We start from the raw sequence: 14,863 nt of genomic DNA on the forward strand, positions 1-14,863 counted from the left end.
AAGCTTTGATCATTTATAGCGGAATTAGGAAACATAATTTTATCTGAAGAACTATGAAATTGAATTTTCAAAAAAGCATAAACAAAAGTAGAATCTGAGATTAAAAACAATTTATCGCTTTAATAGAAAAAAATAATTTTAAAACTTAGTTTTCTTACCCATTTGTTCTTTATAACAAGTTTCCATATATTCCCTTTTGCTCTGCTAGCTGCTTTATATCCTCCTCTTTTTCTCCTTTAGCCTCTCTTTTCTCTTTCTTTCATATGGAATTTGTATTATACAAATATATTAATTTGACAAAAGAAGTGATTAAAAACTAAGCATAATAAGAGAAGAAATATATGAAAATTTTAAATCAAGCTATTATATTTTTTTTGATGGTTTTATTGCATTAACCATGAGCCATAAATATACAGTTTAGGGTGTCTAATATTGAGTTACTTCTGTAATGTATCTTTAAAATAGATTAATGAGACCATATGGTTAAGAATTTTTTGTGCTAGATACGACAGCAAAATAAATAAATAAATAAAAATTCGTTCATCAAAAAGATAGAAAATTTTGTTTTACCACAAAAAATTCCATAAACTTGAGATACAATTTACCATAATATTACTACGCTTCAGTTTAACTCCAGACTTGTCCAAACTATTTAGTTAAAAGACCAATAAATGTTCTAAACAATCATATGACTTAGTTATGTTGTTTAATTAAGCTTCATGAAACCATATAAAATTGTAGAATCAAAAGCCTTTGATTAAGCTTTTTGAGTGTCACACCTTTAGTAATGGACTCATTAGAGAAGAGAGGAACGACTTCTAACAGTGATGAGAAGCCTCTCTCTCTCTCTCTCTCTCTCTCTCTCTCTAGAAGTATATCTCATGCTGGGTCTCTCTCTCTCTAGTGCTATAGATATATGTATGTGTATGTGTGTGTATGGTGACAGATCATTTTATTCCCCTCCCTTTGAATTGAGCCCTCTAAAAAGGACATGAACCTCCTCGTGATCCTTCTTGTGTCCACAACCTAACATTTTATTCCCCTTTTCCTCTCTATCTATCTTCTTCTTCATTCTCTCTTCTCTTCTCCAAACCCTAATTTCCACAATCCTTCAATATCATTAAATATATTTGTTAAGAAACATTTCGCATATACACATATCATCCTGGAACTTTAAGTCACCACAAAATTCTTCTTGATTCCTTGATCATTTTCTTATAACTTATATATATTCTTCTTATAATAATTATAGAGAGAGTATTATAGGTTATCATATATATACATGGCTTCCTCATCAGAACTAAGCTTGGATTGCAAGCCACAAAGCTACTCTATGCTTTTGAAATCCTTTGGAGATAACTTTCAAAGCGATCAAACCACGCAAAAGCTCGAAGATCTTCTTTCTCGCCTTGAACAAGAACGTCTTAAGATCGATGCCTTCAAGCGCGAGCTCCCTCTTTGCATGCAGCTCCTTAACAATGGTACATATATTTGATATATCCACTTATAGAAATGTTTAGATTACATGTAGATAGAGTTGCGTACAATATATAAATCCTTTTATCACAAAAAACCTAATTAAAACTATTAGTTGTTAGACGTATAGAAGAGTTTTTGAATTTCTTTTTACTTTTTTGAAAAGATCTTTATTCATTAGTTTAAGAATTTAATTCATAAAAATCAGAGCTTGCTTTTGTTTTCTTTGAATCACGAAACTTTTGTTTCTCCCATCACTGAAATCAACAAATCTCATTAAAGTGAGTTTAAAGATTATAAGGTTCATGTTATATATCTCACTTTCATATTTTAATTTACTTTATTATCTTTTAAATTGTCTTCCTTTTTTTTTCAGCTGTGGAAGTTTACAAACAACAACTAGAAGCATATCGACCAAATAGTAATAACAATAACCAAGGTGTACCCACAAGACCAGTTCTTGAAGAGTTCATACCCTTAAGGAACCAACCCGAAAAATCGAATAACAAAGGAAGTAATTGGATGACGACTGCTCAGCTTTGGAGCCAATCCGAAACCAAACCAAAAAATATTGATTCAACTGACCAATCTCTTCCAAAAGACGAGATTGCAAGTAGTCCAAAACTTGGACATTTCGATTCGAAACAAAGAAATGGCAGCGGCGCTTTTCTTCCCTTCTCTAAGGAACAATCTTTGCCTGAATTAGCTCTATCTACGGAGGTGATCAAGAGGGTCTCTCCGACCAGGGAACATACTAACGGCCAAGACGGTAATGATGAGAGCATGATCAACAATGACAATAACAATAATAACAACCATTCAAACAGCAATGGAGTTTCTTCTACAACGAGTCAAAGTAATAGAAAGGCACGACGTTGCTGGTCGCCGGACTTACACCGGAGATTTGTCCAAGCCCTTCAAATGCTTGGTGGTTCACAAGGTACAAAATACACTTATTCTAATTAGCTAAGCTAATTAATAATTAATTTGATGTAGGTTAAATTCCAACTAATCAGAACTATAACACACCAAATGCATAACTATTGTACACTATATACATATCTAGATTTATAAGTAGGTATAAATTAAATGAATCCAAATATAAGCTTGGGGTACTTATCCGACTTTGAGGTGAATATAAATTAAATTGGTGTATATATAAAATTGCCAAGATTTTGGTTTTGCTAAGATTTCTCTCTTTCATATTTTCTTTTGATTTTCAACGTATTTTATAAGTTGAGGTTGGAGTTTTCTATAGTTTTTTTTCAGTTGATAAAAAAATTACTAACTAAAGTGAAATTGAATATACGATAGATCAACTTGATTCAAAAATAATATGTTACATGTACAAGAGATCAACTTGACCTTTTATATACATCATTCAAATATAGTTAGCTTCAAATAAAGTGGAATTATGATTCCATTTTTTTTAAAGGATTTGGATTTAATTAGTTTATTATGTAGAGATTAAAAAATAACCTTGTGGTACCTAATTATAAAGCTCTAGTTCTCGAATAGAACTTATTTCATAGTATACGTACGAATTTAAAAATACTTGTATTTATATGATTGTTGTTATATCACACTGCAGTGGCTACACCAAAACAGATAAGGGAACTTATGAAAGTTGATGGTTTGACCAACGATGAAGTCAAAAGCCATCTCCAGGTAACTAAAATCTCAAGTCACTACAATATGCTATTTACAACTTTTATAAAACTCATATTAAAGCACACTTAACTAATGATGTATTAATTAACTTTAAACAAAAACAGAAGTATCGGCTTCACACTAGAAGACCAAGCCCAAGCCCACAAACGTCGGGTGGACCAGGTCCTCATTTGGTCGTCCTAGGTGGCATATGGGTTCCACCGGAGTACACCACCGCACACGGCGGCACTCCGACTCTCTACCATCACCAAGTCCACCACCACCACACCAGCTCGGCCGGGCAACCTCCACCGCACTTCTGCTCCTCTCAAGAGTTTTACACAACTCCACCGCATCCGCAGCAGCTCCACCACCACCACTTTCAAACGTTTAACTCCTCATCCGGTGGCGCCGCTTCCACCGATTCAACTCATCATCAGTTAACGGATACTGCCGCGGATGAAGCGAAGTCGTCGGAGAGTGGTGGAGGAGAGAGAAAAGGGTTGGCTGCTCTAAGGGAAGAAGATGAAGACCAAAGCAATGTTAATGGAAGTGAAATAACTCTCAAATTCTGAAAACACAAATTCTTGATTAATTTAATTAGAGGAATGATTTTAGGGTTAGGGTTTGTGGGTGGCTACGTAACTTATTTGATTGCTTGTATCTCTCTCTCTCTCTATAATACACTTATTATTATCATTTGAATAGACTTAACATTTTCACAATCCAATATCTTGATAGCGTTGTTAATTATACATAACAACCGCATGATAGATTTATGAGTTGCATACTTGGGTGTAAGAGAATCGCCACACACAAGAACACAAACAAGAAACTTTTGCATGATGGAACAATTTTCTGTATTAGTGTTTCTTTTCTTCTTCTTTTTCTCTTTACTTTTCTTGCGGATGTGTGAATGAATTATGATTGAATAATTTTCAACACTTGCATAATCTATATATAATCCCTTCCTATATGTAGTTTCTTATAATATTGAATTTGCTTAATTAGCAAAATAATAATGTACAGTATATGGATTTAATTTTATTCCTATAAAAAATTTGGTCAACCTTTGACTGAGTATATACATATTGTAGTAGGATATGATGGCATTTATTATGTTGACTATAATATTATCTACTACAATACTTTTATATTGCTTGTATCTATCTCTCTATATAATTATATAATTTTCACATATGTTGAAATTTAAAAATTTAAAAATAAATGTATTACCTATCTGACTTTTTTTAAAAGTGTATGTAAAACATCTCACATCAGATAAAAAATTTAGACAACGGTTCAGAACCATTGTAAATATGACTCATATGCTTCCAACTACAAATGAACAAGAGAATCTTGAAATCTGAGGCGTCCAAATTTAAAAGTTTTATCTAGTTTAACCTGGTTTTTTATTTGAGCAAATTAAAATTTTTAAAATGAAATTTTTTAAAAATTATCAGTATTGAAACTGATATATTTAGTATTTAAATTGAATAAAATTAAAACGGATGGATTATACGACGGCACGAGTTTGAATCGATAATACTAAAAATTTAAAATAATATTACTCTCATATTCAGTATGTGTAAAATCTTCATTTTACTAATTTTTTAATAACGCCAATATAAGATATGTATGACCAAACTAATTTAATAAAATTGTATTTTGTAATCTTAATAATTATTAAATAAACGCCAAAAAAATTTATAAATCTCAAAAATATAAATTTAAAAATAAATGTTTACCCCATAATATAACGCGGATTAAAATCTATTTATTATTATTTTTATTTCAATTGACTTAACATTTTCACAATCCAATATCTTGATAGCGTTGTTAATTAAAGATCGCAACCACATGATAAATCAGTGGCGTCAGGTGTCTTTTTAATACATTTCCCGCTTGCATAATGCATTTCAATGCATTTTTTATTACAGTCTTGAATTTTTGAGCAAGAACCAATGATGAGAATTCCATGTCTCTGTGACTCGTCGGCTTCCACAGTTTCTGTAATGTTGAAAACAATACATTCAAAAACATTAAATATGAGCATATCATATATATATTTAAATTGAAAAAATCTAGAATTTCTGAGTTACATACTTGGGTGTAAGAGAACTGCCACACACAAGAACACAATCAAGAAACTTTTGCATGATAAAGCCATTTTTGTATATTAGTGTTTCTTTTCTTCTTCTTTTTCTCTTTTCTTTTTCTTGAGGGTGTGAATGATTTATGATTGAATAATTCTCAACACTTGCATAATATATATAGAGATCTTTGATCCCTTCCTATATGTTATTTCATATAGTATTGACTTTGCTTAATTAGCAAAAAAAACAATATATGGATTAAATTTATTTCTATAGATAATTTGGTCAACCTTTGACTGATATTATATACAGTAGTAGGATATGATGGCATTTATCATGTTGACTATACTATAATCTACTATAGTATTTTTGCAACCAATTTTGCCAAAAAAGAAAAGAATCTTTGGTAGTATTTTTGCAACCAATTTTGCAAAATTTTAATGGTCTTTGAATTTAGTTCAAAAACAATTAGTTACTTGTTTTACATAACAATAAATATTTATTATCATTTTTTAATTTCCAACTTTTAATATGAGTACTAAAAAAAATATCATTATTCTCATATTTTAATATGGGTAAGATCTTCGTTTTACTACGTTTTAAAAAAACGATAATATAGGACATGTATAACCAAATTAATTCAACAAAATTTGATATTATGCAATCTTAATAATTATTAAATAAACTCCAATAATATGTAAAATTTCAAAAATATGAATTAAAATATAAATGTTTGCCTCGCCTGTACAATAGGTTAAAAGCTAGTCCTAATATATATGGTTTTAACCTTTATTTTGAATCTCTTTCTCTTTCTTTTTTTTCTTTTTTTTTTTACTTTTTGGTGAACTGAAGAGTCTGTAAAAAAAAGAGTTTTTTAGTGTGCCCATTTATATAAACAGAGTAAGAGAGGTGTTTATAATCTTATGTTGTGGGAAAAAAAAAAAGAAATTACATTTTTTATATGTTCTTTGGCCGGAGTGCAAATGGATTCTTCAGCAGATCAAGTAACTCTCTAGCAGTAAGTTTAGTGCTGATAGAGAGTTAGCTACATTTTTTTAACACTTGTTTCCCTGCAGTGAGATAGATAACACAAAACAAAAACCATTACGAGAGGAACATGAGACCAAAGTTAAGTTCAGATGGATTATTCAGCCTAGTTTGTTGCTTCTTAAGGTCCATCAACTTTCCTCCTTAAGAAAACTGCAGTGGTGGTTTGGGTGTGCAAGCAGTAGGAAGGCAATGTTGCTGTTAGACTCATTTAACAGTGATTCAATCTCCCAAAGAAGATACAAAAAACCTGGCATTTGCCTTTTATTGTACCATTACTTTTCTTGTGTAGCAGAGTTGTTTGTTTTTTATTGTGATATTACCTTCGTTGATTTTAGTGTGATCCACAATTCTAAGATAACTTCTAATATGCTGCATTGAGTATAACAAGCAAAGATTAATACTAGTTGAGGGATATATAAACTTGTACAGAACAAAATCAAGATACGCAGAGGATTTAAAGATTCTTACAGAGAAAGAAGAGGATCTTTCCATCACGTAATGTAGTTGAAAGCTGGAGCATCCAAAATCTGCATCAAATGACATAACACATTTTATTTCGTTAAGTTGTCTATTTTTGTTAATAAATATATACCTCACTAAACTAGATGACTTACCTTCTTGTTCTCTGCTTTTTCACAGGTCGAATTTCAAACTTCGGTGTTAACAAGACCTTGTATTGTCATGTAAAACAAAGTCGCTGGTTTCTGGATTAAGAATGTACATAAATCAATGATGAGGAGGAAGAGTTTATGTTGCACAATGGGATATGGAGTGAATAATGCTGCTTTTGTTACAATTTGGCTCACCTATCTTGATTTGTTTCCCTAAATCTGTTTGGTAGAGCTTTCTATGTTTCCCTGCAGTGAATAAACGCACACAAAAAACTATTACAAGAGGAATTAAAACATATTTGGTTATCAGATTCAAGAATGTGAGCTACCTTTTCACAATTTTCTGATGACAGTTGTGACTGGTTTTTTGGCCTGAGTGCAGATGGATTCCTCAGCAGATTAACCATTTTTCTAGCAGTTTGCAGCTTCTTAAGGTCCATCGACATATCTCCTTGAGAAAACTCCTGGGGTGGTCTGGGTAAGGAATGTTCTCCTTGTTTTCTATATGCTCAGACGTCCACATCACCGAGAGTACTACTGAATGAAAAAGAAGAAAAAGCATTAGAATAGCCTTACATATATATCACTAAACTACAATACCATCTCACAAAGAATGATATAGAACCTGGCATCTGAAATCTTTTTGTTGAACTCTGCATCCTCAAAATTTTGTTATTTCCCAAAGCTTGCTTGCTTTGTAAAGAAATAGTCCTTACGGCTCTTTTTTCATGCAGAGTGAAGAATAGTCCTTATGATGAGTCTAAACTTTGTAAAAATTACCTCTTAAGTTTAAATATCACGTGGACACAACACATTCTCAACTGCCTTTCACATGATTCTCAAAGTAATCATAGAGTTCTACATTTTGGATTCTCCACTTAAGACTTACGTTGAAGCTACTGAGGATGTCTTTGTTTGAAAATGAAATTCCTGCAACAATAAGAAAGTTAGATGCTTGTACATTAATCAAACAGATTCATTAAGCTATGATTCTATTCTAAAGTGATGATAATCTCTGACAGATGGTATACCTGAAATTCTGGCATATGTGGTACAAGGAAAAAGCTGGAGCTAGGGTGAAGCTTGCTGATTTTGAAACAATATGGCTCCAGGATTTACTGTTAAAAGAACAAGAAGGAAAAATATTACAACGGTCTTTTAACTCACTTAACTGCAATACCACCTCACAAAAGAGTGATAAAGAACCTGGAGCCTGCAGTCTTGTTATTGTGCGTTGGGTCTTATTAAGACAGCTTAATTGTGAACTTCTTCTTTCTTGGCCCTAGAAGGTTGTGCTTGTGAAAAAACACAGATGCAGCTCCTTAGACGCTTTCTATCTCTCTTCTCATCCACAAATATGTACCATCTACTTTGATCGATGAAACTCCAATAAAAGTAACAACAGAAAGATAAAATATGTTGAATTTAGAGATACAGTCTTACGCAGTCCTTAATTTTAGAAAACATAGGATTTGAGATCACTTACAGAGCAAGAAGAGGCATTTTCCATTGTTAGGTCATAATCTAGCTTTTGCCTCTTTGATTTTCCTGAATCAGATTGGTAGTGTTCTTTTTAACACTTGTATCCCTGCAGTCAAAGAATCAACACATTAAAGAACGTAATCAAGATATTAAAATCAATGATGAGGAGTGAGGACGTTTCAGTCATGCAGCCAAGATCATGCTTAATTTTTAACAATTTAGCTTACATGTCTTGATTTTGCATGATCTAGCTTTGCCTTTTGATAGCTTTATTTCTCTGAACGAGTTTGGTAGAGTTAGCTATGTTTTCAACACTCTTTTCTCTGCAGTAATAAACACAGACAAAAAAAACACTATTACAAGAGAATCATGAAACCAGATTTAAGTATCAGAATGGTTATTAATTAATCATATGAGCTACCTTTTCAAATTTCTGATGACTGCCATTGGCAAGAGACAACTGAGACTGTTTTTTTTTATGCCTGAGTGCAAACGGATTCCTCAGCAAATTAACCATTTTTCTAGTACTTTGCAGCTTCTTAGAGTCCATTCACCAATCTCCTTGAGAAAACAACACCATCCTAGAAGTTAATAAAAAAAAGGAAAGATAAGAGAAAAGTTAAAATGAATCAGAGAGTACATCAATTGTGTATAATTTGTGGAAGGGAATTGTACATCAACGACAAGTACCTTTTTGTTCACAAGTTTTGATTTGAAATCTGGTGCCTTGTCGAGTTCCACTTCAATAGATTCTTGATGTTCAGAAGGAAAAAAAAAAAGGATTCTTGATTGAGGGAAAGATAAATTTGAAACAGGACAAAGTAAAGAAGGGCATATAGGAATTTTGGGATGACTTACAGAGCCATGAAGACGACGTCCTCTGAACATCTGTCACTTGCAAAGACACGAAGGGCAATACTTTCACAAGATAATATTCATCAACAATGCTTGGATTCTGAAACTAGAAAAGAGAAGAATAGGTGATAAGATATACCACAGAAGAAAAAGAAAAAGAGATTATTAAAAGTTAAGGGACAAAACTTGAAACAGAAAGAAATAGAATCATGATCAGGATCTCAATAAGTGTTTACTTACAGATGGTTTTCCTCATAGTTGCTGTTGTTGATGTTGTTATTGTAAGAACACACTGGTGATCGTTTTTGTTCTGAATCGACTTCGTACGTCCTTGAAAAAATCTGAGTCATCGTGCTTGTTAGAATACAAACACCTGTTTCTTTTGACCCATAAATGAAAAACAAAATTAGAAAAGTTAAAAGGACTCGAGAGTACCTCAGTAGATAAAATAAAGGGAACTTGAAACAGAAAGAAATAAAATTATAATAAGGATCTTAATAAGTGTTTACTTATATATGATTTTTCCCATTGTTGTTGTTTTTTACTTGGGCCGGTCATCCCTAAAATTATGCATGCGAAGAAAGAGTGAACTATATGTATCTATCATCTAGAGAAGCAACAAAGAAAACAATGAAAAACTGACGTTGTTACCGTAAGGAGAAATTTGTTTTTGTTTGGTTCTGAATCTTCTTCAGTCTTCAAAACATAGCATATCTCCGATCTGCACAAAATTATTAAATTAGAAGAAACTTTGTTAAAACAACAACCTCAGTGAAAACAAAATCGCAGTCACATTCTCATCTTAAATTGAAACAAAAGAAAACTCGAGGAAGCGGACAAGACAACCTATATATACCTTTTAACCAATCAGTTTGCTGTTGTAACTATAAGAACATGCCGTTGACCGGTTTTGTTCTGAATCTACTTCGTACTTCTTTAAAAAACTCTGAGTCATCGTCCTAGTTGGAAGTTGGAACACCAACACAGACGCACACCTGTTTCGTTTCACCCAAAAACGAAAATAAATAAGAAAAGTTCAAAGGAATCGGAGAGTATCTTAGTAATTTATTACCTGTGGAATCAGAGAGTACCTCTAGTTTATATTTTCCTAAATCAGTTTGGTAGAGCTAGCTATGTTTTGACACTCTTTCCGCTGCAATGAGGAAATAAACGCACAAGAGGAAGGTGAAACCAGATTTGAATATCAGAATGGTTATTAATTAAGAATGTGAGCTACCTTTTCAGCCATTGGCTTGAGACATCTGTGACTGGTCTTTTGGCCTGAGTACATATGGGTTCCTCAGTAGATTAACCATCTTTCTAGCAGTTTGCAGTTTCTTAAGGTCCATTGACTTATCTCCTTAAGAACCCGCTTTTAGGAAAACATCACCATCCTAGAAGTTAATCAAAATAGAGGAAAGTTAAAAGGTATCAGAGAGTACCTCGATTGTATCTAACCTGTGGAAAGGAAAATGGTTGGCATGAGGCAATGACAAGTACCGTTTTGTTCACAAGTTTTGCTTTGAATTATGGTGCCTTGTCGAGTTCCACTTAAATAACAACTTGCTGTTCAACAAACACAAAAACAAAAACAAAAAGAGATTGGTTAATGGAGATAGATAAACTTGAAACAGAAATAAATAAAGAAGAGTATAGAGGAATTTGAGATGACTTACTACATATATCTCCATCGATTGGGTCCATAATTCAACACCATCCCTTATAATAATAATGAGAAGAAAGTGAATCATGTATACAACAAAACAAAAAATTCTCCATCATCAAGATCATGTATACAAAACAATATTCATATTTAATAAAGCAAAACATTCATATGAGAGTTGAAGAAACACACTGTAAACCCCCAAAACTTTACCTTTTTTCATTGTGGAGTTTCTCGTCAAGTTCGATGAGAGTTGAAGAAGAAACGCCAGGTCCTCTGAATACTCATCACTGAGAGACACGAAAACAATACTGCCAACAAATATTATTCATCAACAATGCTTGGATTCTGGGAGTAGAGAAGAAAATATGATGGTGATAAGTTATATAACACACAAAAGAAAAAGAAAAGAGAGTATTATTGGTTAAGTGATAAAACTTGAAACAGAAACAAATAATAAGATCTTAATAGAAGTGTTTACTTACAGAGGATTTTTCCCACTGTTGTGTTGTTGTTGACTTGGGCCGGTCATCCCTATAATTATACAAAGGAAGAAGTGAACTTCATGTATATCTGCATCATCTAAAGAAGCAACAAAGAATACAATATCATATCTGCACAAAAATATACACACCTGTTTCGTTTCACCCAAAAAAAGAAACAACAAACGCATTAATTAAGATCCCATATACAAAAACAAACTCTTATTTCAAAAGCAAAACATCAACACCACCTTTTGTTCTGAATCTTCTTCATATCTGCACAAAAATATACAATTAGAAGTCTAAATTAAAATAACAGAGTCACATTCCCATATAAAATTGAAAACAAAGATAACCGCAAATTTGAGGAAACGAACAAGAGAAGAGGAGGTGCAGAGTCAAGACAAAGACCTATCTATACCTTTTAATCGATCAGTTTGATGTTGTTACTGTAAGAACACGCCGACGACCGTGATTGTTCTGAATCTACTTCATCATCTTTCAAAACATTAATCTGAGTAACACGAACACACACCTGTTTCACCCAAAAGAAAAAACAAACAAACAAACCCATTAAGAAGCAAGTTCGACTCTCTTTTATGGAAGTGGACAAGGAAAGAAAGACCTAGATTACCTTCTCATCGATAAGTTTGATATTATTACTTACTGTAAGAAAGCCGACTAATGTTTTTGTTCTACATTTTGGTTTCTCCACTAAAGACACTTCCGTTGAAGCTACTGAGGATGTCTTTGTTTGAAAATGAAATTCCTGCAACAATAAGAAAGTGAGATCCTTGTACATTAATCAAACAGATTCATTGGGCTATGAGTCTATTCTAAAGTGATGATAATCTCTGACAGAGGGTATACCTGAAATTCTGGCAGATGTGGTGCAGGAAAAAGTTGGAGCTAGGGTGAAGCTTGCTGATTTTGAAACAATATGGCTCCAGGATTTACTGTTAAAAGAACAAGAAGGGAAAATATTACAACGGTATTTTAACTCACTTAACTGCAATACCACCTCCCAAAAGAGTGATAAAGAACCTGGAGCCTGCAGTCTTGTTTTTGTGCGTTGAGTCTTATGAAAGACGGCTTAATAGTGAACTTCTTCTTTCTTGGCCCTAGAAGGTTGTGCTTGTGAAAAAACAGATGCATCCTTAAACGCTTTCTATCACTCTTCTCATCCACAATTATGTACCATCTACATTCATTTCTTGTAGTTTCTTAAGATGTTCCTCAAGCTCCCCTGCGTTCGGGTCCTCCTCTCATGCTTTTTATCGCTCTTTTGATCCATTCCTGAAACCAATTTAACATATTATAAATCTCGAATCGACGAAACTCCAATAAAAGTAACACCAGAAAAATAAAATATGTTGAATTTAGAGATACAGTCTTAGACAATCCTTAATTTTAGAAAACATAGGATTTGAGATCACTTACAGAGCAAGAGGAGGCATTTTCCATTGTTAGGTCATAATCTAGCTTTTGCCTCTTTGATCGCTTTGGTTTTCCTGAATCAGATTGGTAGTGTTCTTTTTAACACTTGTATCTTTGCAGTCAAAGAATCAACACATTAAAGAACGTAATCAAGATATTAAAATCAATGATGAGGAGTGAGGACGCAAGCGTTTCATTCATGCAGCCGAGATCATACTGAATTTTTAACAATTTAGCTTACATGTCTTGATTTTGCATCATCTAGCTTTGCCTTTTGATAGCTTTATTTCTCTAAACGAGTTTGGTAGAGTTAGCTATGTTTTCAACACTCTTTTCTCTGCAGTAATAAACGCACACAAAAAAAACACTATTACAAGAGAATCATGAAACCAGATTTAAGTATCAGAATGGTTATTAATTAATCATATGAGCTACCTTTTCAATTTTCTGATGACTGCCATTGGCAAGAGACAACTGTGACTGTTTTTTAGTACTTTGCAGCTTCTTAGAGTCCATTGACCAATCTCCTTGAGAAAACAGCTGTTAATTCCTTGTCAATGTTACTTAGGTCGGTTGGAAAACAACACCATCCTGGAAGTTAATCAAAAAAAGGAAAGATAAGAGAAGAGTTAAAATGAATCAGAGAGTACATCAATTGTGTATAATTTGTGGAAGAGAATTGTACATCAGCGACAAGTACCTTTTTGTTCACAAGTTTTGATCTAAAATCTGGTCCCTTGTCGAGTTCCACTTTAGTAGATTCTTGTTGTTCAGAAGGAAAAAAAAGGATTCTTGATTGAGGGAAAAATAAATTTGAAAGAGGACAAAGTAAAGAAGGGCATATAGGAATTTTGGGATGACTTACAGAGCCATGTTGACAACGTCCTCTGAACATCCGTCACTTGCAAAGACACGAAAACAATACTTTCACCAGATAATATTCATCAACAATGCTTGGATTCTGAAACTAGAAAAGAGAAGAATGGGTGATAAAATATAACACACAAAAGAAAAAGAAAAAGAGATTATTAAAAGTTAATGGACAAAACTTGAAACAGAAAGAAATAAAATCAAGATCAGGATCTCAATAAGTGTTTACTTACAAATGGTTTCCCCATAGTTGTTGTTGTTGTTGTTGACTTGGGCCGGTCATCCCTAAAATGATGCATGCGAAGAAAGAGTAAACCATATATATATCTCCATCATCTAGAGAGGCAACAAAGAAAACAATGAAAAAAACTCTGCTTTGTTACCGTAAGGGAAGTTTGTTTTTGTTTGGTTCTGAATCTTCTTCATTCTTCAAAATCTAGCATATCTTCGATCTGCACAAAAATATTAAATTAGAAGAAGCTTCGTTAAAACAATAGCCTAAGTGAAAACAAAATCTCACTCACATTCCTATCTTAAATTGAAACAACAACAAATTAGAGGAAGCGGACAAGACAACAGATCTATACTTTTTAACCGATCAGTTTGATGTTGTTATTGAAAGGATACACCAGTGACCGTTTTTGTTCTGAATTGACTTCTTTTGAAAAAATCAGAGTCATCGTCCTTGTTGGAATACGAACACCTAATTCTTTTGACCCCTAAATGAAAAAAAAATTAGAAAAGTTAAAAGGAGTCAAGAGAGTACCTCAGTAGTTTATCAATTCGCTCTTTTGATCCATTCCTCAAAACCAATTAAACATATTATCAATCTTAAAACGTTGAAACTCACTAAAAATCACAATTAAAGGACGAAATTCCTTATTCTTAGAGATTCCTACAGTCTACGCAATAACAAAGTTTGGAAAAACATAGGATTTTGAGATCACTTACAGTGCAAGAAGAGGCTTTTTCCATCGTTGCCTTTTTGATTGCTTTGATTTTCCTGAATCAGATTGGTAGTGTTGTTTTTAACACTTGTTTCACTGCAGTCTCAACACATTAAAATCAATGATAAGGTTTAAAGAGTTTCAGTCATGTAGTGAGATCATGATGAACTCTTAACAATTTAACTTACTTGTCTTGATTTTGCATCATCTAGCTTTGCCTTTTGATAGCTTCATTTTCCTGAAT

At 32.9% G+C, this 14,863-nt stretch overlaps 1 protein-coding gene and 4 long non-coding RNA genes across 20 annotated transcripts in view; 1 reads left to right on the top strand and 4 right to left on the bottom strand.

The window, feature by feature from the left end:
- The first annotated feature begins 793 nt into the window (after positions 1–793).
- On the top strand, positions 794–3,851 carry LOC17885175 (myb family transcription factor EFM). Its single transcript, XM_006291121.2, has 4 exons — positions 794–1,481; positions 1,853–2,416; positions 3,068–3,144; positions 3,252–3,851. Exons 1-4 carry the CDS (start codon positions 1,283–1,285, stop codon positions 3,699–3,701), a joined length of 1,290 nt encoding a protein of 429 aa, XP_006291183.1. The 5' UTR covers positions 794–1,282; the 3' UTR covers positions 3,702–3,851.
- A 1,032-nt stretch (positions 3,852–4,883) lies between these two features.
- On the bottom strand, positions 4,884–5,367 carry LOC111830716. Its single transcript, XR_002834056.1, has 2 exons — positions 5,233–5,367; positions 4,884–5,136 (listed from the first exon to the last, which is right to left on the bottom strand). It is a non-coding gene; the product is annotated as an uncharacterized LOC111830716 (long non-coding RNA).
- Positions 5,368–6,080: 713 nt separating this feature from the next.
- The window catches only part of LOC17884923, a 13,716-nt gene continuing 4,933 nt past the window's right edge, over positions 6,081–14,863 (bottom strand). Inside the window, exons 1-30 of one of the 16 annotated variants that reach the window (XR_002833862.1) lie at positions 12,806–12,908; positions 12,410–12,661; positions 12,236–12,321; positions 12,000–12,134; positions 11,787–11,900; positions 11,617–11,641; positions 11,369–11,465; positions 11,097–11,231; positions 10,897–10,939; positions 10,721–10,786; positions 10,458–10,614; positions 10,312–10,373; positions 10,077–10,215; positions 9,872–9,941; positions 9,730–9,780; positions 9,461–9,599; positions 9,224–9,326; positions 9,056–9,117; positions 8,787–8,946; positions 8,593–8,688; positions 8,370–8,471; positions 8,090–8,267; positions 7,915–8,001; positions 7,773–7,813; positions 7,509–7,603; positions 7,213–7,420; positions 7,079–7,129; positions 6,887–6,976; positions 6,741–6,799; positions 6,081–6,641 (exon numbers count right to left, since the gene is read on the bottom strand). This is a non-coding gene — a long non-coding RNA (uncharacterized LOC17884923). Of the gene's footprint in view, positions 6,642–6,740; positions 6,800–6,886; positions 6,977–7,078; positions 7,130–7,212; positions 7,421–7,508; positions 7,814–7,914; positions 8,002–8,089; positions 8,268–8,369; positions 8,472–8,592; positions 8,689–8,786; positions 8,947–9,055; positions 9,118–9,223; positions 9,327–9,460; positions 9,600–9,729; positions 9,781–9,863; positions 9,942–10,076; positions 10,216–10,292; positions 10,374–10,457; positions 10,615–10,720; positions 10,787–10,896; positions 10,940–11,096; positions 11,232–11,368; positions 11,466–11,616; positions 11,642–11,786; positions 11,901–11,999; positions 12,135–12,235; positions 12,322–12,409; positions 12,662–12,805; positions 12,909–14,863 lie in introns of those variants that run through there. The other 15 variants (XR_002833858.1, XR_002833852.1, XR_002833861.1 and 12 more) reach the window with 15 other exon arrangements.
- LOC111830495 lies at positions 13,070–13,945 on the bottom strand. The gene is made up of 5 exons (XR_002833873.1): positions 13,906–13,945; positions 13,668–13,769; positions 13,503–13,564; positions 13,238–13,393; positions 13,070–13,139 (listed from the first exon to the last, which is right to left on the bottom strand). It is a non-coding gene; the product is annotated as an uncharacterized LOC111830495 (long non-coding RNA).
- Positions 14,306–14,862, bottom strand: LOC111830498. The gene is made up of 3 exons (XR_002833878.1): positions 14,808–14,862; positions 14,624–14,715; positions 14,306–14,391 (listed from the first exon to the last, which is right to left on the bottom strand). It is a non-coding gene; the product is annotated as an uncharacterized LOC111830498 (long non-coding RNA).

The sequence above is a fragment of the Capsella rubella genome, unplaced genomic scaffold (assembly GCF_000375325.1).
Source record: "Capsella rubella cultivar Monte Gargano unplaced genomic scaffold, Caprub1_0 scaffold_5, whole genome shotgun sequence".
NCBI lineage: Eukaryota > Viridiplantae > Streptophyta > Magnoliopsida > Brassicales > Brassicaceae > Capsella > Capsella rubella.

Bases quoted from the DNA above. Each gene is read 5' to 3' on its own strand.
- LOC17885175 (XM_006291121.2), top strand. From the start codon at position 1,283: ATGGCTTCCTCATCAGAACTAAGCTTGGATTGCAAGCCACAAAGCTAC. The intron at 2,417-3,067 runs GTACAAAATACA...ATCACACTGCAG, and splicing joins AATGCTTGGTGGTTCACAAG to TGGCTACACCAAAACAGATA. The intron at 3,145-3,251 runs GTAACTAAAATC...AAACAAAAACAG, and splicing joins AAGTCAAAAGCCATCTCCAG to AAGTATCGGCTTCACACTAG.